The following is a 26,196-nucleotide window of genomic DNA, read 5'->3' as shown; positions in this document are numbered from 1 at the left end:
TCTGAGAAGCATGCATCATTCAACGCTCTTTAAATGGAAATCAGAGTACTAATAACTGATGCTTTTGTCTCACCTACAGAACACGTGTCCATACGTTTGTGACACCCATCGAAGATTAGTCCACTGAGGCCATGGCACAATATAGTAGTATAACGAATACAGCTAATTTGGACCATCAAGAATCAAGAAATCAAATGCATTGTGGGATTGTGCCAAATATAGTTTTCTCTAAGTGTTATTTATTTTTGTAGATTTTATCCCTTTTTTAAAATAAATTTTCAGTCTAAATATATTTATATTATCAAAAATGTATGTAAAAGTATATGTATTTTGAGAGATTTTAATTGAGTGAATGATTTTTCAAAATGAAAATGTTTTACATTTAGGTTTATAGCAGACGGTTTTATCCAAAGTGACAAATGAAGATCGTCACAAGCAATTTCTCATGGATCAATAATGTTCAAAATACACAATGCCAGATTTAGTTTAATGCAGAGAAGAAGAGTAAGAAACTTATAATAAGAAAAACATATGACAAGATATAGCTTATAACTGAAAAACTTAATAATAAAGACAATAATAAAGAATTGAAACTATTTTATTATTGTTATCTTTAATTTAATTATAAACTATCTTTAATAAGTAAAACTATTTAATTATTGCAACTTTTTCATTACATCTTTGTTGGTATTAAAGAAAGAAATCCCAAATATTTGGCTGTATTTTTGCTTGACAAGATAAATACCATTATTTTCATATCATTAAGATTCTATTGCGGTTTTTATTAATATTTTTTTTTTACAGTTTAATTTTAATTTTGGTTAAAGTTTAAGTAATTTGTTTTAATTAATTAATTATTCTTTTTAATTTTTTAAAATATGGCTATATATTTTTTATTAATTTCTATTTCAGTTGTGGAAGTGGAAATGGGAATTGTTTTTTTAAGTGTATCTTCTAAAAAATAAATTGTATATAATTATTTATTTCAGGTTGTTTCTACCACTGAATAAAAACAAAAATGGTAATTGCGGGGGTTCTTTTTGTCTCACAATTCTGACTTTTTTCTCACAATTGCAAAATATAAAGTCATAACTGCAAGTTATAAAGTCAGAATTGTGAAATAATAAGTTGTAATTACCTTTTTTATTTTCTTTCATATAGACCAGATTAATACAGCATGCATACAGATGTTTAATTGACTGTGTGCAAATAATACTGTACATACAATACTGCAAAAGCACCATGAGTTGCATGAGGTTCTGAACAGACAGATTGTTAAATTGTTCCCGGTTTATCTCTGAATTGTGCGGTTTTCATCAGCCATCCGGACACTCTGTCATTTGTTTGTGGGAGGAACACACAGTGTCAGTGTAAAGGGAAAGTGAATGGAGAGATACACAGGGCTGACAGCGCACGAGGTGAAAAAGCCCTGGAGGATGAATGAGACTGATGCATTATTTTCAGGCCTGTTTGAACTGAATCAGCTGCTGGAGTCTGTGTGCTGGGCAGAGCAGATCGACTGGACGACACAGTCACATGATGAAGCAGCTGCTCTGGATGATGTTATAGTTATTGATCATGAAGCTTCCCAGCATGACAAATCAATCCAGTCCAGGCCGGAGACTATATAAATCACTACCTGCCATTATCTGTGCAATACAATATTATTAACTCAACCTTGCTATATAGCAAAAAAAATAATACAAAAATTTGGGGTTCAGAATGATTTTTTATGTTTTTGACAGGAATTTCTTATGCTCATCAAGGCTGCATTTATTTGATAAAAAATCATATTGTGAAATGTTTTTACAATGTAAAAAAAAAAAGTTTTTCGATTTGAATATACATTAAAATCTAATTTAATCCAGCATTTCATCATCATTCCTCCAGTCTTCAGTGTCACATGATCCTTCAGAAACCATTCTAATATACTGATTTATTATTAGTGTGATGGAAATATTTTTTTGGAACCTGTGATCGTTTTTTTCAGGATTCTTTGATGAAAAAAAAGTTAAGAAGAGCATTTATTTAAAATCGAAACCTTCATCTTCCAGATGAAGGTGAAAGAGATTAACCTTTGAACCGCTGCAAGATAAGTTTGTAATCTCAAATTCTCGAATTTTGGAGCTTTACAATGACACTAATTCACTAATTCAAGTCCCCCCAAAAGCTGGTTGTCCATGTTAAATGAATGCATGAGAGGACAGGAAAATACAGAGCTTCTCAATGGTGATTCGGTTCAGCACTGCAGCTGGAATTGCTAGTCAGTTCAGTTCTGAACATGGTAAGGATCCGTCTCGGCACGTTTAAGAGAGACTGAAAGCTCACTCTGCAAGCCTTTCATCAGCTGGACAAATCTAAAGGCATTTTGGATGCATTCATCAATTTTGGAAAGTCATGATCTGAACCCAATTATAAATCCTTGGTGATAAAGTTCTGGCTAGGAAACGCACTACAGTCAACAAAGGAAGAAAGCGGTAGAAGACTGGACCAAAATTATTAATTAAATATTTAAGTCCAAATACATTTATATTTTCCAAAATTAATTGTAAACGTATTTTTATTTACCTAAAATTAACAAAGCATGGCTATATTTCATAGATATATCATTTATAAATATGATATATACTTCAATATTTTCAGTCTAAATGCATTTATAGACTACTATCCAAAATATGTGTTTAAACAATTGTATTTACCTAAAATGTATTCATACAAAACATGGCCAAAATATATTTCATAGTTATAAATTATAAATCTAATTTAGCTCTAAGATATTCTCGATATGTTTTAGCTTCTTCTAATTCCTCATATAATTATTGGGTTAGAATATATTTATAAAAAAATATATATTTTGAAATCTATATGGTCTTTTTTCGTGTATTATCAAAGACTGCCTTATATTTGACCTTATATTCTGTCAATGAACTGCTTGCCCGTTTTACTTGAATTTATTTATTGGACTGAACACATTTATTCCCTTTTCCCTTTTTCATTCTAATCTGATATGTACTTTGTAGTTCGACTCCCTGTGTGTCTCTTTGCACTTTGGCAGGCATCAGCCGCTCACAGATCTCCAGTCTCTGCTAAACGCCCGCGGCTCCTGAGGGCTTTAAACCCAATCCAGAGCCTGTCTGAAGCTGCTGCCGCTCACAAAGACGCCAAATTCAATATGAGACATAAGGGAAGGAGACACAGCTGCAGCACAATCCTCAAGGTTTCACCGCCAAAACAGACTATTGTTGCATCCTAATAGTGCAGTGTCAATGAGAAACTTCCCATCATGCATCAGCCGAAGAGATAAGACCACTCTCCTGCCTTGAGCTCATAGGCTGTAACCTCATTATACAAGCGTCTACAGCGAACACACTCTCCACAGATGCTGCTGAGACCAGAGGCAGTTTGTGCTGCTGTAACACACATTAGTGAAGAACAAACCCCCCTCAGGTGAGACAATTCATCTCAGTGAAGACACCTAAATCCAATACAGCTAAGAGCTCCGTCCATCCATTCTTCTCCACTTATCCTGAAACAACATATGGGTTTGATTTAACATGACTTACAGGTGCATCTCAATAAATTTGAATGTCGTGGAAAAGTTCATTTCATTAATTCAACTCAAATTGTGAAACTTGTGTATTAAATAAATTCAATGCACACAGACTGTAGTAGCAAAAACTTCAAAACCGTCCAGGCCCCAAAAATACCCTTAGACTCCAGAGGGTTAAGTCTTTGGTTTTATGTGATGATTTTGGCTCACATTTAACAAAACCCACCAATTCACTCTCAACAAATTAGAATATTTCATAAGAAAAAAAAAAAAAAAGGTTTAGTGAACTGTTGGCCTTCTGGAAGGTATGTTCATTTACTGTACATGTATTAAATACTTGGTAGGCGCTCCTTTTGCTTTAATTACTGCCTCAATTTGGCATGGCATGGAGGAGATCAGTTTGTGGCACTGCTGAGGTGCTATAGGAAAATCATCACAATTAAAAAGAACTGAAGACTTAAACAACTTTAGTCTGTGTGCATTGAATTTAAACCACGACTTCACGGGGCTTATTGCTTAAATTTACAGCAACATCGAACACAGCTCAACCAATCAGAATCAAGGACCGAAACTATCAGTTTTATAATTATGCATTAATTTATTCTTTACCTTAAATGACTTATTGACTTATTACTAAAATAAAATAAAATAATATAAAATAAAAATATATGCAATTATATGCTTAAAATATTTACATAAATGTATAATTTAGGTATTTGAACGGCACAAACAATTTAGATTACAGAGTTTTAACATAAACTAATACACTTAATGCACTGTAAGAAATGATTCTGTGGTCATGTAGATTTGAATTAACGTTTTTGATTAAAATGTATTCAATATAATTGTGTTTTTGATTTTGAGGCAAATATTTAATTAAATTTCAAATAAAAATGGTTGGAATAAAATATACCCATTGTAGTTAAATAAAATCTAAGCATTATATTTATCTAATCCCAAATGGAGATAATATTGAGTGAATTCAAATTAATGTAATCGGGCTAATTTTAATTGAAAAGCACTTCCTGTCGAAGTGAGCCTTTTTATTTAAAAAATGCAGCAGGCCTACAAGGCATTTGAAGAGAGTAGGCTACAGACAGTGAATGTTCGTTTTCTTCCACACTGCTCATCTTGCAAAATTTGACTTGTTGACTTGGGTAAGAAAACGTATTTTGTTATCACTGGGCTAGTAAGAAAAACGCATGTAGTAGTATATTACAATATAAAATGAGTTATCACAGAAAAAGAGACTCAGCAGCAACACAAAGTTGGCTTCTGTTGGAAGGCTATGTGATGTTGTTGCGCTATAATATTGACACAGCATCATACATTTTGGAAGAATTCTTATGTATCGAAGTCAAACTTTTATTTTGAAGGATGTGGGTTACCTTTTTCTCTATCATGGTTCCTAGGTCTTTTGTGTGTTAATATCATATCCTCAGTATGTTTTTTTTATGAAATTGCGTAAATAAGTACATCGCGTTTAATTTTAAGGTTCCATAAAGCGCAATATTTGGGGTTTTCGCTGGATGAGGATCTTATATTTCAGACGGCACTTGACGCAGTTCCGTTGGCTTTACTTCTCGTGTGTGGAGCTCGTCTTCCCGTTCCCGAGGCAGGTAACGTAACTTCTCTCTTTGTTTCACTGTTTTGTAAGTTAACTTAGCTAAATCCACGTGAAGTCAGTCTATTAACAGTGTTACGTTTAAGAGCCACAATTTTATTTATTTTCATGCATAAATCTATTAATTTTAATGTGGTAATCTTACATTGGCACAAACTCTATAATTTTACAGCTAAAGCGTACACAAAAAAAAAAAAAAAAAAAAAAAAAAAAAAAAAAAATATATATATATATATATATATATATATATATATATATATATATATATATATATATACATATATATATATATATATATATATAATATATATATATATATATATATATTCATACTTTGATTAATAATTTGTCTAACACGTTTTTTTTTCTCCCACATAATTTCCATAATGTCATTAAAATCTTTAAAATTAAATTAACTCTTCCTCATTTACAATTCCAGAATGATTAAATTGGCAAATATTGTGGAGGAGGACTTCAGTACTCTGACAGTGGCAAAAAGTATTGAATGTTAGACAATTTATATGAAAGAGGTTTAAGAGGCTAAGAACTGATGTGATATCTTTGCCGCCTTTGTGTTTCAGATCAATGCAGAATTTCAAAGAACAACTACTGTACTTCTGGTACCGAAATTTATGTCTGTGTTAGACTGTCACACTCCCAAGCTACTGACGCCATTTTTTGCCAAAGATGGAGCACTTGGAAGAAGACTGGAGATCATAATGGAAATGCTGCAGGTACAGTAAGTAGCTTTGTTCCATAAGATTTCCAAATTATATCAATAAGGACATCAAACTAAATGATAGACAATTGTCCTCCAGAGCTGCTGTACTTTTTTAGAAAAGGAAAAACTAATAATAGCTCATCCCTTTAAGATGCTGTTTTTTGTTTTACAAATTGATCAGAGGCAAGGTTATTTTATATGTATAGCCCATTTTACAAAAATTTGGTCTCAAAGGGTTTTACATAGCATCATGACAACAGCCTCTGCCCTTAGACCCTCACACTGACCGAGGAAAAACTCCCAAGAAAACCCTTTTTTACAGGGTTAACCCTTTTTAATACATCCAATTGCTCACTGTGAATTCGAACATTCTCCTTCAGGTGACGTCTTTATAATTTCAGGCTTGCAGTGCATGTGTGGAAGGGGCTAATGGATTATCATGAAATCATAAACAGTACATTTTCTACTTTAAAGCCATTATGAAGCTCTGCCTTATGGTCTGACGAAGCTTTATACATTAAGTAAAGCAGGCATGTAAAGTACGATCAGAATAGGTGTCATGTGTTTACTTTTCTAAATTACAGAAACATCTTGTTGTTGTTGTTTTTTTGTTTTTAGTGATTGACTTCCTCCCCAGCACTCTTCGATTGAGAGGACCAGAGAGATTGTTCTTCGGTATCTTAGAAAATACCTTGGAGAACAAGGGGGACATCTTATCAAAGAATTCAACGTAGGTGAACTTAATTTACATTTAACTTAATTCCTCAATTTTGATGATTGATCTAGAAATGTGACCTTTATCTGTAAATTAATGATGATTTTTTTCAGAATTTATTTGATCTGAAATTTTTTTGTGTAGGTCTTAAATGTACTACTTTTATGGTCTTAAAATGTCTTGAAAAGGTCTAAAATTTGACTTATTGTAACCTGCATGAACACTGTACAAAAACATCAAAATAGAGAAGAAAACAAAACAAAGAACAATTTGACACCAAGGCCTGCAAGAAAATAATATCTAATAAATTAGATTCATAAGCTATGAAAACAATGAATGTATTTTCTAGTAATGTGATATGCTTGCAAAATATTTCTGACAGTTTTATACTAAGACAATGACAATTTCATGTTGCAGGACACTGAGAACTTGGAGGAACTTGAACAGCTCATAATGGCCATTACTGTGACCCCAAAGCGTGGAGCTTCTACAAGCAACTGCCCAAAGAACATTGGGATCGTCATAGAGGGCGTGGAAGTCATCACAGGACTTGGAGATATTGCAAGGGCTTGCTCTGTCCTCCTTGGCTTGACCTACGCGCTGAATCTTGATTATCCCAGACTACTGAAATACACCTTTGAGGAACTGGTGTACACCTTTGAGTGTTCTTGGTACTGGATGATTCAAAGTTTCTAACAAAGTCCAGTCCCTCAAGAGCAAACTTCAGGCTTGAAATGGGACTGTATTGCAGTGCAGACTTTTGTGCTACACAATGTTCATTTTCTACAGAGCTTGGGAATTGCACATTTGAAAGTGCTATGTTTGTAAGTTGGCACTGTTTTGTCCCAAAAATGTCGTACATTTCAATTGTTGTAAATTCAAAGTACAAATGTATTTTACTCAGTACAATTTGCACTTTTATTATTTATGTTTTGGCACATGCCATTATGGAGTATTTTTTCGTTAAGATCTTTATTGCTCCTTTTTTTTAAGTTGAAGTCAGCATTTTGTCCTTTTCGAAGTTCTGAAAAAGTTTGAAATGCTTGAGCAAACTTCTGGCTTGAAAAAAGAGACTGTAGTTGCAGTGTACATGATTTGATACACAATGTTTAGCTTCTACAGAGCTTGGGAATTACACATCTGAAAGTGTTATGTTTGTACTGATTTGGACTCTTATCCCACAAATGTCAGTTAGATTTTTAGTTCAAAGTACGAAATGTTTATTACTCTGTACAAATTACACTTTTCTGCTTTTTTTGGTACATGCACCTCTGGAGGATTTTCCTTTAAGATCATTATTGACCCAATTTAGTGGGATGTGAGGTGAGAAAGCATGGAAACAGGTTTATAGACACATCACTATTCTGTATGTCATTTATTTTTGTTTTTACAAAATAGTTTAAAGTCACCATTCTGTCCTTTTCAAATGTCTGGTTTGAAATGCAAGATCCAACTTCTGGCTTGAAATGAGACTGTGGTTGCAGTGTACAATGATTTGCTATAATGTGTCTAAAGCACAAAAGTGAATTGTTAATAAAATTCTTATTTGAGTATTTAAGTTCTGTACTTTCTGGGCCATATTATTCATAAGAAAGGAATATTTAGATTTAATTAATTGCATTGATTAAATTCAAATCAATGTGCAGATTCATGTAGATGATGATTACTCAATTATGATATGTAGAATCTAATAAATTTTTATTAGTACTATTTACACATTAGGGAGTTTATCTTTTTCAAAACAACTCAATATTTTTGTTTAGGTTATACTTAATTCTGTGCTGTTTTCTATTCAAATCTACTCATATTAAATGAATAACTATTAAGGGTCTCATTTAATTAATATTTACTCAATACTAAACCTTGTGAAATTTAATTAATAATATTGCTTGTAATCTGTTGCCTCATTTTTATTGAGTAGATATGGTGTATTTTTTCTTACAGTGTGTAATGCCTATTTGTCAGTCATACATTATGAATCAGATCATATTATTGATTTATTTTTTCATTTTCATTTTAAATAATCATGTCTACAAAATGCATTTATTCAATTTGCAACATTTAAATTTATACAGTTCAAATGAATGAACATGGTTTAAATATGACTAGCTGTGGAACAAGCATTATTTAATTAGTTAAAATTAAAACCAAATTAATTTAATTGATAATAAACACATAGACCTGATTGTCGTGAATTTAAAACACATTTAGTTTATTAGTACTATTGCAAAAACCCGTTTAATTTATATACAAATGACAAATATGCATCACATTGAGTTTATTAGTTTGCTTATGTTAAAAATGTGCAATCCAAATAGATGGAAAATTTGTAAGCAATTCACAAACATCTTAATTTAGGCCTGAATACTGATCATTAAATCCAAAGATGCTGCATGTGAGATTGTGAATGTGAGTTTGTTCTGATCCGTTGAGGTTTGACAGATGGTTCTCGACTAGTCTTGATAAAAGACTGAAAAAACTCACGGTCTCTGCAGGAAGAGCATCATCTGTCACTGTTCCTCTGAGGAGCAGAAGAGGTCAAATATTACTGCTCTTTTGAAGCTCAAGAGACCCATCTCACTTATGTTAGCCAATAACACTATATCCTGCAGTTGCTTGTTCTTGCTCGGGCGTACGGAGCAACAAACTTAATCTAGAAAGAATTTTATTACACAACAAATTTCCAAGAAAGACTTGTAAATACTAAAAGTTTTTTTGGCACTACATAGCATTTCAATGACCACAAAGTTAGCGCATATGAACTAAATGTCACAAAATTTTCATTTCACGCAGGCTTTAAAGTTGAACTTGTCAGTAGAAAAAAATTCATATAAAAATAGATACTGAAACCCTACTGTAATTGTTAAAATTGTCAAAAATCACCATTCTGACATCTACATGATCGGCCAGACCAAACCATAAGGATTAGTGACCTGAAACTTCGAAGGATGGTAGTGTAACGTCACCTAGGCTTGCCCAAATCACCCTGATGGGGGCGCTACAGTGATCAAAAATACAAATCACTCATAATTCCTAAAGCGCTTGAAATAGACTCAAAATACACGTGACGGATTCGATCGCCAAATTTCGTCGATTTTTAAAAAAACCTACTTTTATGAACTAGTCCAAGGTTTTCTGCCTGATCGAAATCAAACCAGTGCAGAACTATTTTCTACATGAATCAAGAACTTGAGTTGGCATCTTATTGGATGCCAAAACGTTTGAAAGGGGCGGAGCCACTTTACCTAAAACTGCTATATCTGTGACCCAGAGCACAAAACCAGTAATAAGGGTCATTTTTTTCAAAAAATGTGATTTATGCATCATATGAAAGCTGAATATATCACTTTTCCATTGATGTATGTTTTGTTAAGATAGGATGATATTTGGTAGAGAAACAACTATTTGAAAATCTGGAATCTGCGGTTGCAAAAAAATTTAAAAATTTCTTTGAGAAAATCATCTTTAAAGTTGTCCACATGAAGTTCTTAGCAATGCATATTACTCATCAAAAAAGAAGTTTTAATATATTTACGGTAGGAAATTTACAAAATATCTTCATGGAACATTATCTTTACTTAAAATCCTAATGATTTTTGGCATGAAAGAAAAATCTATAAATTTGACCGATACAGTGTTTTTCTGGCTATTGCTGCAAATATACCTCAAATGGACTTCAGACTGCTCATGTGCTCCAGGGTCACAGTATTTTGATATGCATATGTAAGACCTCGATATAAGAACTAACATATTTCTATGGTGAATTAAAATTATGAGCAATTGCCAAAAATGCTATTTTTAAACATTGATTCAGAGATACAGGCTTGCTAAATCATACATAATACTTTTTTTTTTTTCGTATTAAAATGCCTTAAAGCGCTTGAACCCCAATAATCACAGCTTGCAGTTATATTTTTATTTTATTTCCATTACTTTTTATGGTTTTAGTTTAAGTTAAATCAGTCATCTACGCTATCAAACAAACAGTTCGATGTTTATTATAGAAATGCAATGTTTCTCAGTTTTCTCTCCATATTGAATGATGAAGAAGACAGTATTTGAACCTCCAGTGAATCTCATTCCTGTGATTCAGGAGAGCAGATCCACATATGGAAACGTTCATGTGTGCTTCATTACAGCCGCTGACGTCCGTCCCCAGTTTTCACATTCATAAAACATATAAAAAATTCAGACTTCGTGGGGCACCAGGATGGATGTGGCTTCTGCTTTCAAATGAAATGAGTATTTCTATTCTGTTCTGGCAGAAAGGTGATCCCCTGCCTTTCTTTGAACATTCAATTACTCAGACCTCAAATATATTAAAACACAATACGCAAATGTGAAGGAATAATAGTGTTAAATGAGACGAGCGAGACACGCAGGTTTGGGATGTTTCTGATCTCATTACAGTGAGAGAAGCCTCTGTCACTAATAGATTTCCTCTTGCTCATCGTGCCAGTGTTTAATTGTGCCCCGCGGTATCACACTCATCATCGCATTTGTTTGAGTTGTGTGGATAGGGACGTGATGATTATATTTCATGGAAAATTACCAATACGTCTACAGGAGTCATATGATGGAGTAACACATTCACATTTAATAATTCAACAGACATTTTTATCCAACGTGACTAAATGAGGAAAAACACAAGCCATTTACCATAGAAGAGCATTAATATCAGCATTTAGTGTTTTTACCTAAAGAAAATGTAAGTGGTTTTTGTATGATGCTAGTGTTTTTATGGCAGTGCTGTTTGATTGCTATGTGAATATATAATATATATTTATGTAAATATATATTTAATACACACACACACACACACACACACACACATATATATATATATATATTGTAAACAACACAAATTAAGAAAATAACTTTAAATTAAATAAATTAAATGTAAATATTTAAATAAATTAAATGTAAAATGCAAAATACATAAAATACATATACTGGAAAATTAGAAATATAACAGAAAATTAGGGGAAATTAAGCAAAGAAAATACATTTACAGTCTTAAAATAGATTTTGATTGAATGCTAAATGTCTATTTTAAAACTTACATTTTAAATTTCATTTACATTAAAAAATATGATAACAATGGTCAGAAAAAAGGAATATAAATACACTTATTTAATATATATATATACGTGTATATATATATGTGTGTATATATATATATATATATATATATATATATATATATATATGTGTGTGTGTGTGTGTGTGTGTGTGTGTGTGTGTGTGTGTATATATATATATATATATATATATATATATATATATATATATATATATATATATTATAACCTATTACCACTCTCTCTATATAAATATATATACATTGAAATATATATATTTAATAATAGTAAAAAAATAAAATAAAAAAGGAAATACAAGCAGAGTTAACAAAAAATATTAATATATTAATAAATATATTTTTGCCAATTTTTAGTATATTTGAAAATAAAGCTGTGTGGGCAAGGTTAAAATATAATAGCTATTTATAAATATATTTAGATTGAAAACATATTTATTAATGGTAAAAAAGGAAATATAAGTAAACCGATCACAACAATACATTAAGAATAAATTTAAATATACTATAAATAAACTAAATAAATATATAATTTATAAATATATGGAAATATTTTTACATAATATATACATATTTTTTTACACATATGAACTATATTTTTTGTATATATATATATATGTGTGTATATATATATATATATATATATATATATATAAACATTTTTAGCTGTGTGGGTAAGGTTAAAATATAATCGGCTAAAATGTATTGGAAATGATTTGTTTTTGTTGTATGGGTCAGGTTCAGATCAGCAGAATGAGCATTCATTATCATGATGCTTGACTTAGCAAACAGCAGTAATTAAAATCTCAAACAAATAACTGCACGCACTTGTCTGTATTGTGATTCACTGTAGATGAAGGCAAATGCAGCGTGACATTGCTTCAGGTCAAACTCCATCAGATTCATACCTGCAAAACACAAAGCATCAGTCCACAACAACAGCAAGATCAAAACAACCTTTCAGGACCAACCTTCAGTGCTTTATTTCTTCTTCTTCTTCTTTTACAGTCATATAGCAACATAATTCATGAAGCTACTTACAGCAGCAGTTCTGTGCAGAAACCTTGAACTGCTAATATCATCTCTCAGCAGAACCTTTTCTGACCACACATTCAGTGTCTGGACCAACCACAACAAGTCATTTAAACTTAAAACACTTTAAAACTAAAGGCTGTAGACGTCTGTACATAAGTCAGAGAACCTGTCATTAATATTCTGGAGCGGGAAGAGGTCATCTCAGCACGCTCTGGACTTCAGAAAGGTCAAGATGGAAAAGGTGAACATTTCCCTCCCAGTAAGATTCTTACTGTCTTAAGAAAGTGCTGAACTAGCAGATACGTAGAGTAGAGTAGAGTAGAGTAGAGTGTTTGACATGCGTCCTGCAGTGGGTTATACAGTAAACGTGCATTAAACAGTGTTTCACTAATTCTTTCCTAATTATGCATTAGTGTCCAAAAGAACATATTAATTAAAATACTACATAGAGTATATGGCCAAAATGAATGTTAAACCACAGGAAATTAACAGGTGTAGATGGTTTAGAATGAAGGAACGATAGATAGAATGATGGATGGATGGATCTAATGATACAGATAGATGGAATTAATGGATAGATAGATAGATAGATAGATAGATAGATAGATAGATATAGATAGATAGATAGATAGATAGATAGATAGATAGATAGATAGATAGATAGATAGATAGATAGATAGATAGAACGATACCAGATGGATGGATGAGTGGATGGATGGATAGAACGATACAGATGGATGGAATTAATGGATGGTTAGATAGATAGAATGATAAAGATGGATGGATGAGTGGATGGATGGATAGAACGCTACAGATGGATGGATGAGTGGATGCATGGATAGAACGATACAGATGGATGGATGAGTGGATGGATGGATGGATGTATAGAATGATACAGATGGATGGATGAGTGGATGGATAGAACGATACAGATGGATGGATGAGTGGATGGATGGATGGATGTATAGAATGATACATATGGATGGATGAGTGGATGGATGGATGTATAGAATGATACAGATGGATGGATGAGTGGATGGATGGATAGAACGCTACAGATGGATGGAATTAATGGATGGTTAGATAGAACGATACAGATGGATGGATGAGTGGATGGATGGATAGAACGATACAGATGGATGGATGAGTGGATGGATGGATAGAATGATACAGATGGATGGATGAGTGGATGGATGGATAGAATGATACAGATGGATGGATGAGTGGATGGATGGATGGATAGAACGATACAGATGGATGGATGAGTGGATGGATAGAACGATACAGATGGATAGATGGATTGATGGATGGATAGAATGATACAGATGGATGGATGAGTGGATGGATGGATAGAATGATACAGATGGATGGATGGATGGATAGAATGATACAGATGGATGGATGAGTGGATAGAATGATACAGATGGATGGATGCTGTTTTGTCTCTCAGAGCTCGGTGAGATCAGGCTGTGGGTTCGGTTTGATCTGGATTAATATGTCAGAGTAATTGGTTCATGTTAACAAACCTCTCAGTTTATAAGGGGCTTTACGACCCAGTGGTCAATAGCACTCCATCCGCAGCCGCTAACAAGACACAGCTTTAGCCACTTAACAAAGGTCAAGGATGAGGAGGAGCTGGTCAACTGATCGATCCATTAACCCTCTGCAGTCCTCTACGTGTGAGAGGCTACAACAAGAGAAACAAACATCACCATGTATCTGCCTGTGCTTCTGCTAAAAATAAACTAGCACCTGTTAGGAAGAGAACTGAATGGATTATGTAAACCTTAGCTGCATGCTAACATCTGAACCCCAGTGACCTCTACTTGTGATTGAGTCACCTGAGATGGAGCGAGTCCTGAGGGGGAATGCTGCTATAGTGACTGTGATGCTGTTTCTGGTGTGTTTGCTCTGCATCATTATTTTGGCTCTGGCATTTTGGTGATGAAATGTGTTTTGTTACTGAGCAGCTGTTATAATAGTATTATTGAGGTACTATTATATATTTTTATATTATTATTATTAAATGTATTTGTTGTTTTATTGTTACAAATAATTTTAATTAATATAAAAAATAGATTTTTTTTGTAATACTTTTGTGTTTTCTGTATTTAATTTAATTTAGTTTATTTGTAGTCATTTTGGTGTGTTTTTGTCATTTTTATTATTATTATTTTTAAATAGATGTTTAGTTATTTTAGAAAATCTAATTCAACTAAAGGAAACGAGAAATGTTGTTTTTGCAGCTACAAAATGAAATGTATTTGTTGTTTTATTGTTATACATATTTTTGATTAATATAAAAAAATTTATTTTTTTTGTAATACTTTTGTATTTTCCGTCTTTGATTTAATTTTGTTTAAAGCTGTAGTCATTTTGCTGTGTTTTTGTAATTTTTATTATATTTTTTAAATAGATTTCTAGTTATTTTAGAAAATCTTATTAAACTAAAGGAAACAAGAAATTTTGTTTTTGCCACTTCAAAATGAAATAAAGTTATATAAAGTTAAATAAAATATAGTTAAAATTATTTACTAAACACAAGTTACTTGAAATAAATATATTACAAAGAAAAAATAAAATAAAATAACTTTATGCCAAAGAAACTTTTCAGTTTAATGTAATTTTATATATATATATATATATATATATATATATATATATATAAATAGGATATAATGGCCACATCGAGTGCAATGCTTCACTTTGATCACAACCACTCAGAAATCAATAACTAGGCAGCAAACTAGTCTAATTTGTTAAAGGAACGTGCGCACATAGTGCACATATGAAGGTTAAATAAACGAACAAAGTAAATATTTAATGAGGGTTTGTGAACCAGCGTTCCAAGAATGCATTCCCACTCCTGACCATCTTAAGGTCGCTAGAATAAACTAGATGAACACGGAAAGGGAACTGAAGATGGGAGGTGTGTGTGTGTGTGTGAGAGAGAGAGAGAGAGACAGGGAGTGTGAAATGGTCAGAAAGAGCTAATTTTAGCACACGGTGATAAACCCTGTGGGACAGGCTGATATCAAAGGGAATTCATGCTGACTCGGTCGCCATGGTGAGCATAATTCATCCTTGGAAGTCTCCTAATTGGAAAGCTGGGATGTATAGGGGGGAAATTAAATATAAAGAGGCTGTGTGTTTATAATGACTGTCAGGAAACACACGTGAACCTCTTCTGAGAGTGTGTTCGTGACTCTAGAGGAGGGTTTCAGAGATCAATGATCAAGCAAATGCAGATAATTACAGAAACAAGCGCGTGTTTGTGGTGCATGTGCGTCAGAGGAATCTCTCGCGCTGCGTGTGTGAATGTTTGACTGTGTTCACCTCTAGAATCACACAATGAAAACAGTTGGCTATCGAAATAATGAGTTCAGTTAACGGGTTACTGGAAGTAGAACGATTAGAAACCTCATAAACAAAGGTGCGCATGTGCAACCAAAAACAAATTAGCCCAGTAAATAGATACCTTTTTTTTGAATGGATGTCACTGAAGGAGAGGCTTCACTTCGCTGAATAAACAGCTTTTTAGAGCAAACAGCTTCTTATTTAATCAATTGACAGCCTATTGGCTAATATTCTACATGCTTTACTGTAAACAATACTTTTGTATTGGACTATTTTTAGAGTTTCCACCGAACAAAATGCTGTTTTATAAGAGAAGTGACTGACTTTTTGCGACAGGGATACATTTTACGTTACTCTCATTCCTATGTTATCCGTGATGTCAAGACTGTGATCTGATTGGTTATTAAAACACACGTGATCCAACTTGACCGTTACGCTTAAGTAATAGAGACCGCGTGTGAAAATTGAATTCATAACATTTATCTCTTCAAAAATGTTCTGAAGAAAATGTTTGGATCTGATTTTAACTTTTGTTATTCTACATAATGCCCTCTTTTTTATTTTTCTGTTATTAGATATTATGTTTCTATTTTTAGATATGGTACTGATCGTTTGTTTTCTTTCTTTCTGCTTTTTAAATTATTGTGTTCTAATTTTGCTGTTTACATGGGTGTTTCACCAGTACAGTCTAACAGGACCGTGCTTTGTCTTCACAAAAAAAAAAAAAAAAAAAAAAAGGAATGAAAAAATTAAATGTTCATCTATCAGATCTGACTAATTAAAATTATGAAAAAAAGATGAATAATTGATTTCTCCATTACCAGGCTAAGACATCCGCAAAAGTTAATAAAGATTCTCCGAGTCTTAAAATGGCCCTGAGAGGCAGACTATTCCCGGTGATTCATCAGAGCTCCTCCGAGGACCCCTTAACTCTCACACGTCAGGTGAGACTCCAGCTCCACACACTTCTGGGTTAAAGCAAGATTCAGGCTTCATTTACATGTGAAGCTTGATTCACATTCTCGACATTTGTTAAAAAAGATCAGAAAAAGTATTTGCATTAATACATTTACAATGGAAATCTAGCGGCCCAGCAGTCAGCACTGCCACTGAAAATGTAAAAGGTAGTTTTAACTAGAAACACCAGTGTGAACATTACAGAAGGACATTTAATGTAGCACGTTAGTTCAGGATTTAAACCAGGGTAATGTATTATAAAAGCAGTGATATCATATCATCTGTTTTTTTTTAATAGTTACAGTCGGAATACATATGGACTCCTAATAGTCTTTAGTGTTATATATGTTTTAAAGTTATAAAATGATTTTGTTATTTATTATTGTATACTATAAATATTTTGATTATTTAATATAATTATATTTAGATCACACTGATTTAAAAAAAAAATGTAGGTATGTATTTGTAATCTTAATAGTCTTTAAATTGCGATATACATAAAGTAATGATTTTTTTTATCTTTATTTTTTATTTTATTTTATTTTTTTAATGGGTAATATAGTATTCTTGGACTTTTATGTAATATATATATATATATATATATATATATATATATATATATATATATATATATATATATATATATAAATATAAATATATCACACTGGTTTAAAAAATTTATATATATATATATATATATATATATATATATATATATAATTTTTGAGTATATACTTTTACTTATGTAATAGTACTAAAGTAAGGTAGGTAGGAGTGAAATCTACTTAATTGCATTATTATTTATGGTAGTTTATTAGTTATTAGTTTTATTATATTTATATATTTTACTATGTATATAGCTTTATTATACACACCCACACACACACACACACATATATATAATACAATATCTACTGTACTGTTATCACTATACCCTGGTACTGTCACAGTACTTTGTTAGATAGGCATCACGTGTTTATGGATATTTACTGTCAGTAATTCTAAATAAAGCCTTCATAAACTCTAATTAGCAGCTGCTCATAAAGCATAATTTCCTCTCTTCCAGGATGCAGTTTAGGCGTGAAGTTAAGTGTGTTTGTTAATGTTTGTCCCTGTGTCTCCGAGCTCATCATGGAGCCCTGACCTCAGGAAGCTTGTTTTATGAGGCTCTAATTAAAATAAAGGATAGTTTACAGTCACTCATTGAGGATAACGTGGCTTCAGTAATAACAGCCCTGCATTCATTCAACACTCATCTGATCCACAAGCTCTTCATATGAGGCTGAAAAAGAGCAAATCAGCACATCTGAAACACCACGACACAATGAGAGTGGCTCATGATCAAAAAGCTTATACAAACTATAAATATATTTTAATTTTAAAGGGACAGTCCACCCCAAAATCAATGCCGTTCCAAATCTGTGATGTGGATCACAAAAAGAAGAGCCCATTGACTTTCACTAAAACATTTCATTGAAAAATGTCATTGTAAATAGTTGTTCAAAAAGCTTAATCTGGGTCAAAATTATCTGGTTTCAGAAATCGTATGTTTTGCCATCTAGGATCATCCATCTTTTTTTTCCCTCCCTGTAAAATTGGATTGGGCCACTTTTTCACCTTCTTTTTTTAATCCGATAAGATTACTTTTGAACAACTTGCCCCTATTGTGTAGTAAATTAGTGAATTATTTTATTATTAATATTATTTATCTTAAGGAAGCCTATCCTTTCAGGGCACACAGTGACGCATATGTGTATTCTCCAATAGAGGGCGCAATTTCACAACAAATCACATTTACTGCGATCACTGCAGTGTTATTTTAGTTTCAAGATTATAGTTTTCATCAACAGTTTGAATTAGCTTAATTTGTCTGTTTTCCATTTAAATGTTTTGTAAAAGTTTTATGTACATTAGGTTTTGTTGTAGTTTTTATTAGTACTCTTATTATGTTTATATAGATTTAATAAATGTGTATTCCAGTTTGAGTTACTTTAGTCCAAGTTAAACTAAATGAAAACGAGAAATAATGCCTTTGCAACTACCTGAAATTTTAATATTTTAATGTTTTTATTTAAAATGCAAGCATAACTGCAATTACTGTGAGAATTCAGCTGAAGATTTGAAGATTTCAGGTTGAATTACTTGAATCGCTGCCTAAGACAATGACTAGGCTATATAGCCATTTGAATATTAATTAACATTAATGAACAGCTCGTGCGGCCTGAGTGACGTCAGCTGAAAAAGACTAAGGTGAAAAAACATTTTTCTTGATTATGTTTACACTTAATAATCGCTGTCTATTTCTAAATATCTATGCATTGAATTATGACTTCAGTGAAATCAGTGCAGAAGCAGGTGATTGTCTCTCTGTCCAGCAGATGGCGCTATAGACCCCTAAATAAACTACTGTCAATGTAAAAACTCAATGTTTTTACATCATCTTATCAGGAGAATTGTCTCTCATCGTTACCCTTAATCATTAATACCCCTTCAGACATTTATAGTCTAAAATATTAAACATAATAATTTTCAACCATCAGAATTGCATTTTTCTCAACTAACACACAAAGTTTCTGATGCAACAGGAAGTTATGCTTCAAAAGAGCCACTTAAGGGTGTTCGTATTTATGACCACAACTCTGTTTTTATGGACGACAAACGTCAAGAATCCCAAAAAAGATGTGAGACTGTTGTATTTGGTTTAAGTGCATTCAATACAGTGTTTTTCAGTTTGTCTACATCTGCAGGCATATATACAGGATTTCTATACAGTCCTCATAGAAAATAAAACCAATACAAAATAATGAGCTTTTGTACAGAAGCAAAAGAAACTATATACATATCTTGTAAATGACAAGGCATATAGTACACTGCAACACATTTCTCTCCCGTCATACATTAATGATGTGCTGAAATAACATACATCTGCTTTCTATACGGAAAAACCAGTCACTCCATGAAGACATCGCTTCTACAACAACGGACAAATACGAAGACGACACGCTTCTCAGGATTTCTGTCTTTGCTCTAAGACCTTCTGCTAAAGTTTAATGTGAATTGTAAACTAAAGATGGTTATAAAGTGAATCTCATCAAACCTGCCACAAGATCACAAATCATTTCACCCCAAAACCAAAAGATTATATTATCATTATATTTTGCATTATACAAAAAGTAAACAGATTAGAACTGATGTTGTTTTACTTCAATACTGATAATTTAATTTAATTATCTGTTACATTCTTTATTATAATTATTATTATTTAATCATTTATAAAGACTCCAATTTTTAACTGATTAAACATATATATGTAAATATGTAAATTTGTAAATATTATGATAAAAAATACATTTGATGTTCTTTATATATAAATGTATATTTTTTATATTAAATTCACTACGTTTTTCTATAATAAGTTTTTTTTTCTTCTTTCACTTTACAGTTATGGATTGTCATGAAAATAATATTGTTCATAACATTTTTCTTCAGATATTAAATATGACATTTATGTAATTTCACCACAAATTCTAAAGAAAAACTAAGAAATTATATTTCGCGTAAATAATTATTTGCTTAAACATTGTCAACATTATTTGCATGACTATTAAACATTTCGTCACAACTGCAATGTGCAAAAAAAAAAAAAAAAAAAATTTCTTTTTAAATAAATACAAATATACAAAATAACTTTAAGACTTATTTTTATGCAAAATATTAGTTTCTCTCTTCCTCCAATCTTAGGGTGAAATGTGACTTGGACATGTTCTTGTGAGATTGATTCAGTGAGAGGTGAAACACACACACACACACACACACACACACACACACACACATGCACACGGTGCTCATATACAATCATGCAAAAACGTGATTCCACACGTCTCTCTCACACACCCCTTCTCACTCATCTGCACAAGCTGTAAATATATCTCTCTCTGTATTTATAATTCTATAAATATTTAAGGATAACGTGCTCAAAAAAATAAATAACCACAGTTTAGGTTTTTCTATTGCAAGACAGTGATTCATTTCTCTTTTAAAACTCTGTATGTGCAAGTTCTGTGCAACGCTGAATCTTCTTGCTCAAAAAAACTAAACAAAAAGATACATTCAATACTGGAAACTTCATCCCCTGATGGAGTTAAAAACGCTCTTGGAGAGTCCCACGTTCCTCAGTCAGATCCCAAAGTATCCAAACACAACCAAGATTGCACTTCAAGTATTCAGATGAGAAGTCTGGTGTGTGTTGTGATTCACGCCGGTAATACCGACAGCTAATGCAGCGCTGCTTGATTTGTCAGAAACTTGATGGTTTTCTCCTTCAAGTTTGGTTTAACTACAATAAACATTTCAGGAAATATATATATATATATATATATATATATATCAGCTTATCTTAATATTTTAATACTCTATGCAGGTTCAAACCAGTACAAATGTGCCTCAACAGAACGTCTTCTAACTGGCCTGGTAAACTCTCCAGCCGGCAGGACAGGAAGTAGAATTGCGTCCGGTCAATGTCCAGCTTACAGTCTGGTCAGAAGTCACCAGACCTCAAAAGAGGTCTTGAAAATCCACTTCAGATCAGATGGAGTGAAAAACAAAAATCTCAATCAATCACGGTTGGGCACAATCATCCTCCGTGTCAGGAAACCGTCGAGTGCAGCTGAGGCCTAGAAAAGGCCCACGTTTGAGCCAAGATGGCGGAGATGAGCCTGTTCAGGCAGACGAGATCACATCTCGCCACCAAAAACAGGCAGAAACCAGGTGCTAATGTAAACAGAGCGCTAGCGCGGGTGTCAAGAACCCAATCCCTCTCGCTCAGAGAGAGAACAACCCCAAAGATCTGCCAGAAAGTGCCTGAGGTCGAGGCGTCCACCTCTGAAGTCACGAATGCAGTTACACCGCTGAAGAAAACCAATGCAACTTGGAAGTCTGTGAGTGTCAGAAAGGTTTGGTATCTGTGTGAAAACTCAGACGCAGCATTGAGATTATTACTGGTTCTCAGCACTGGCTTTCACCCTTGTCTTAGGAAACACGTGAACGAACAGAAATATGAAAACTTTGAGGAGACGCACTTCTCACACTCATCGACCTCAGCAGATTCAGTACGTCAATGAAGAGAGGAGAAGTCACGCTCATCTGGGTGAATCTCATGGAAATGTCTCTCATTTATTACCTTCAAAGGAATTATGCTTTGCATTATATGGGCATTATTTTCATGACAATTAAAAATTAATCCACAACTAAATGGCAAGAAAATATGTATACATATCAAACTAATAATATATTTGATATAATTTGAAAGACTAAATATCTATTTAAATATTTAAATATATATACATATATGTTTTAATATATTTGCTTCAGAAAAAAAAAACATTTATAGCAATGGATTGTCATGAAAATAATAACGGTTTACATAAAAAAAAAAATCCTTCATTTTCTGCCAATTAAAACAGAATTTCAGTTTTTTTCTTGACACATAAAAATTACATTTGTCATTTTGCAGTTGCATTTTTAAAGACATAAGAAACTATATTTTTCATGAACAAAAAGGAACCATTTAATGACAATAATTGTCATTATTTTCATGACAATTAAACATTTATTCCCAACTGTAATGCAATAAAATATATATATTTCAAATATATACATGTTCAAATATATCTACATAATATTATATTTTATAAAGTTTGTGAAGTACAATGTGAATATATGGTAGTAAATATCCACATATGGTGGTATTGTTATACTGCTTTTAATTTATGCAAATTTAAATGAAAAAATAGTGTGTGTGACATTTAATTTCCTAATGTTTATGATTACAGACTTTATTTATAGGCATTGAAATTAAAATTTCCAGCTGATATTTTTTTTATTTAAATGTAAAAAATAAAATAATAATAATTTGTCGGCTATGGATTGTCATGAACATAATGTCAAAATTGAAAAAGTCCCCAAAATATCCCTCATTTTCTGCAAATTTATTTTATGTTCTGTGAGATATGAAATTTATTTGTGAGATTCACCCTTTCACCCGCATGACACGACTAAAATAAAGCCATCATAATGAAACGGCTGTTATTATTGCACAGGGCAACTTTTGGTAATCATAATGTCCTCGGTTTAAAAAACTAGGCAAAGTTATGAGCCATGAACGTATATTAAAGATTCTTTCCATTAGATTTGAATGGAAGTGTGCGAGGGAAGTGCATGTGTTTGAGAGCGAGAGAGCTCTCCCCTGAAGAGTTCAGCCCAGAGTCGCCCCCTGGTGGCCCTGAGATGCAGCCCTGAGACACACAACACCAGGCCAAACACGGGAAAATAAAGAAAGAAAACAGTCTTCCGTCTTCCTGCTTGGTGAAATGTGTGTAGAAACGCGTTGGGAATGTTAGATGATCGCATTCACAGCGTGGATTCACACTCCACTTTGCAGGTGGTTGTAGCGGCCCCTTTGCGTGTGAGCTTGAGGAAGCTGGGCTTCTCGGACACGCTGTTGTTATTGGGGGGCGTCAGCGCCCTGGTCTGCTCAGTCTTCGCCCCGTCGGCCTCTCCGCTGGAGCCCGGGTAGATGACCAGGAAGCTGGCGGCCAGGAAGCCCAGGAAGGATCCGCCGGACGCCACCATGGGAATGACCCGCACGCTGCCCACCGCATCCACCACGGCACCCAGCGCAGACGCCACCAGGATCTGAGAGATGTACACCTGACACGACAGGATGGCGCAGTCGATGCCGAAACCTCGCTTGGAGTTGCCGGGGCTGTGCTGGACGTACTGCAGACAGCAAAAAACACATGTCAGTGTCCTCTCTATCCTACCAGGTCTTACCAGAAACCTGTTTCAGGGAGGATTCAGAATAACCACAATCAGTACTACTGACAACACCATGAGAAAAGTACAAAATGTTCACAGTTTTTTTTTTAATATCTGTCTGCCAAAATTTACCACAGGTTGCACGAGTTTGCTCTAAGAAGAATGCTTGTTTCGAGACAAGCAGCATGGAAATGTATTACACTGTGAAACCTATTTGCTGAAATGAATTGGAAAGCACAAAACCAGTCATAAGGGTAATTTGAAGATTTATGCATCATTTGAAAGCTGAATAAATCAGCTTTCCGTTGATGTATGGTTTGTTAGGAGCACAATGTTGGCCGAGATATAACTATTTGAAAATCTGGAATTTGAGGGTACATAAAAAAAAAAAAAATCTAATTACTGAGAAAATAACCTTTGTTGTACAGATTAAGTTGTACAGATTAAGCTCTTAGCAATGCATATAACTAATAATTTTATTTAAAAATATATATTTACAGTAGGAAATTTACAAAAAATCTTTATAATAGAGACTGCAATTTCAATTTCTAGCTGATTAAATATTGTAAAATAAATTTAAAATATATAATTTACATATAAAAAAAACATTTTTTTAAATAAAAACTAAATCAGAATTCACATTAAAACTTTAGTTTTCTCATGAACAGGACACAAACTTATTTTTATTTATCGAGATTGCATTTTCAATTTCTAGCAGATGGAATACTTAAATATTTAAAAATATATATTTAAAGTATTTAATTTAAATATTTTATTAAAATTCAGGTTAAATACTTAAATAAGATTAAATATTCTTAATATACATTTAAATTTACTTACTTTATATATATATAAAAAAACTTGTTTAGTTTGTGTGCAACATTTTTTTCCATGCTATACTATTTCTTACGACTAGTAAAGCTTTTTTTTTATTTTGTTTTGTATAACTTTTGTGTTAATGAATGCTGTAGTGACGTCAGATACTTACAGGGTTTGTTACACCAGAACGTAATTTGATGAAAGATAATTCCTGTTACTTGTTAAAATGTCCCCCTCAACCCTGAGTTCTGAGAGACGGTCAGGACAAAGATTAGGCCTAGCGCTGGGATTAGCTTTAATACGGCTGGATTACAGTCTCACACAGATGGAGATGCCCCTGACCTCTTTATTATCGTGATACTGGCCCAGCAGAGCGTATGGACAGTACGAGATGCTCATCGAGATGATGCCCATGCTGCTGATCATCACCATGGAGACGTAGACGTTGGGGAAGATCGCCATGACAGCCGTACCGATGGAGAAGCCCAGAGTGCCCAGGATGTAGATGACCTTTATCCTGAGGTCAAAGTTATCCAGATACTTCTGCAGTATAGCTACAGTCACAGAGAGATACACATGAAGAATTACACTCGAACAGATCAGACGGTTGAACATCTAGTTTCAGGATACACACCTGAACAGATGGCGGCGGTGGTGGCGTAAATCACCAGCCCCCAGCAGCCCATCTGAACCCCTCTGTGGTAGTTTTGAAGGGCGGTGGAGTTCAGCGGGGCCTGCAGAGACAGAAGACATTACGATTTAGTGTGATGGAATGGATTAGAGTCCTTTGCTAGTCTTTCGAGTGATTAACAGCTTCAATTTGGATCTTTGTCCTCACACAAAAGCCCCGAATGTATAAAAATTCCTGTAACTCGGGCAGAAGGGCACAGCACTTCCAACACCGAGTTTTTGGGTTCGATTCCCAGGAAATGCATGAATTGATCAAATGTACATGTGTAACTTTAATGCAGTGCAAGTCACTTTGAACAATTCCTTTAATAAAAACCTAATTCCTTGAACATATCCTACATTTACATGCATGCATGTGTCAGATGCTTTTATCTGGAGTGACTGTGGACCACAAAACCAGTCATTAAGTGTCAATTGTTCAAAAATTAGATTTATACATCAGATGAAAGCTTTCTATTGATTGAATGGTTTGTTATGAGGGTGCAAAAAATCTAAATATTGAAAAGAATTGCCTTTAAAGTTTTCATATTATGATGCATATTTCTAATCAAAAATTAAGTTTTGGTATACATACTGTAGGAAATTTACAAAATATCTTCACTTAATATCCTAATGATTTTTGGCATAAAATAAAAATGTATAATTTTGACCCATACAATATATGTTTGGCTATTGCTAAAAATATACCCCAGCAACTTAAGACTGGCTTGTGCTCCATGGTAACATTTGATCAGTTCATTGATTCCCTGGGATTCGAACACAACACACAACTCCCGGCATTGATCACGGGTGAGTAAATTACAATACAATCATA

At 33.1% G+C, this 26,196-nt stretch overlaps 2 protein-coding genes across 9 annotated transcripts in view; one reads left to right on the top strand and one right to left on the bottom strand.

Annotated features, from left to right (window-relative positions):
• LOC127935318 (60S acidic ribosomal protein P1-like) overlaps positions 1–26,196 on the top strand; it is a 568,794-nt gene that overhangs the window by 168,294 nt on the left and 374,304 nt on the right. The window lies entirely within an intron of this gene.
• Positions 19,733–26,196, bottom strand: part of LOC127935311 (solute carrier family 45 member 4-like) — a 46,197-nt gene continuing 39,733 nt past the window's right edge. For both annotated transcript variants that reach the window (XM_052533070.1, XM_052533071.1), the window contains 3 exons: positions 25,327–25,426; positions 25,035–25,246; positions 19,733–23,834 (listed from right to left, as the gene is read on the bottom strand). In XM_052533070.1, coding sequence (XP_052389030.1) covers positions 23,466–23,834; positions 25,035–25,246; positions 25,327–25,426 — 681 coding nt within the window. In that variant the 3' untranslated portion in view covers positions 19,733–23,465. The remainder of the gene's footprint in view (positions 23,835–25,034; positions 25,247–25,326; positions 25,427–26,196) is intronic.

The sequence above is a fragment of the Carassius gibelio genome, chromosome A19 (genome assembly GCF_023724105.1).
Source record: "Carassius gibelio isolate Cgi1373 ecotype wild population from Czech Republic chromosome A19, carGib1.2-hapl.c, whole genome shotgun sequence".
In the NCBI taxonomy this organism is placed as follows: Eukaryota; Metazoa; Chordata; class Actinopteri; order Cypriniformes; family Cyprinidae; genus Carassius; species Carassius gibelio.
The sequence above is the reverse complement of the archived record's forward strand: the minus strand, read 5'-3'. Positions and strand labels throughout refer to the sequence as shown.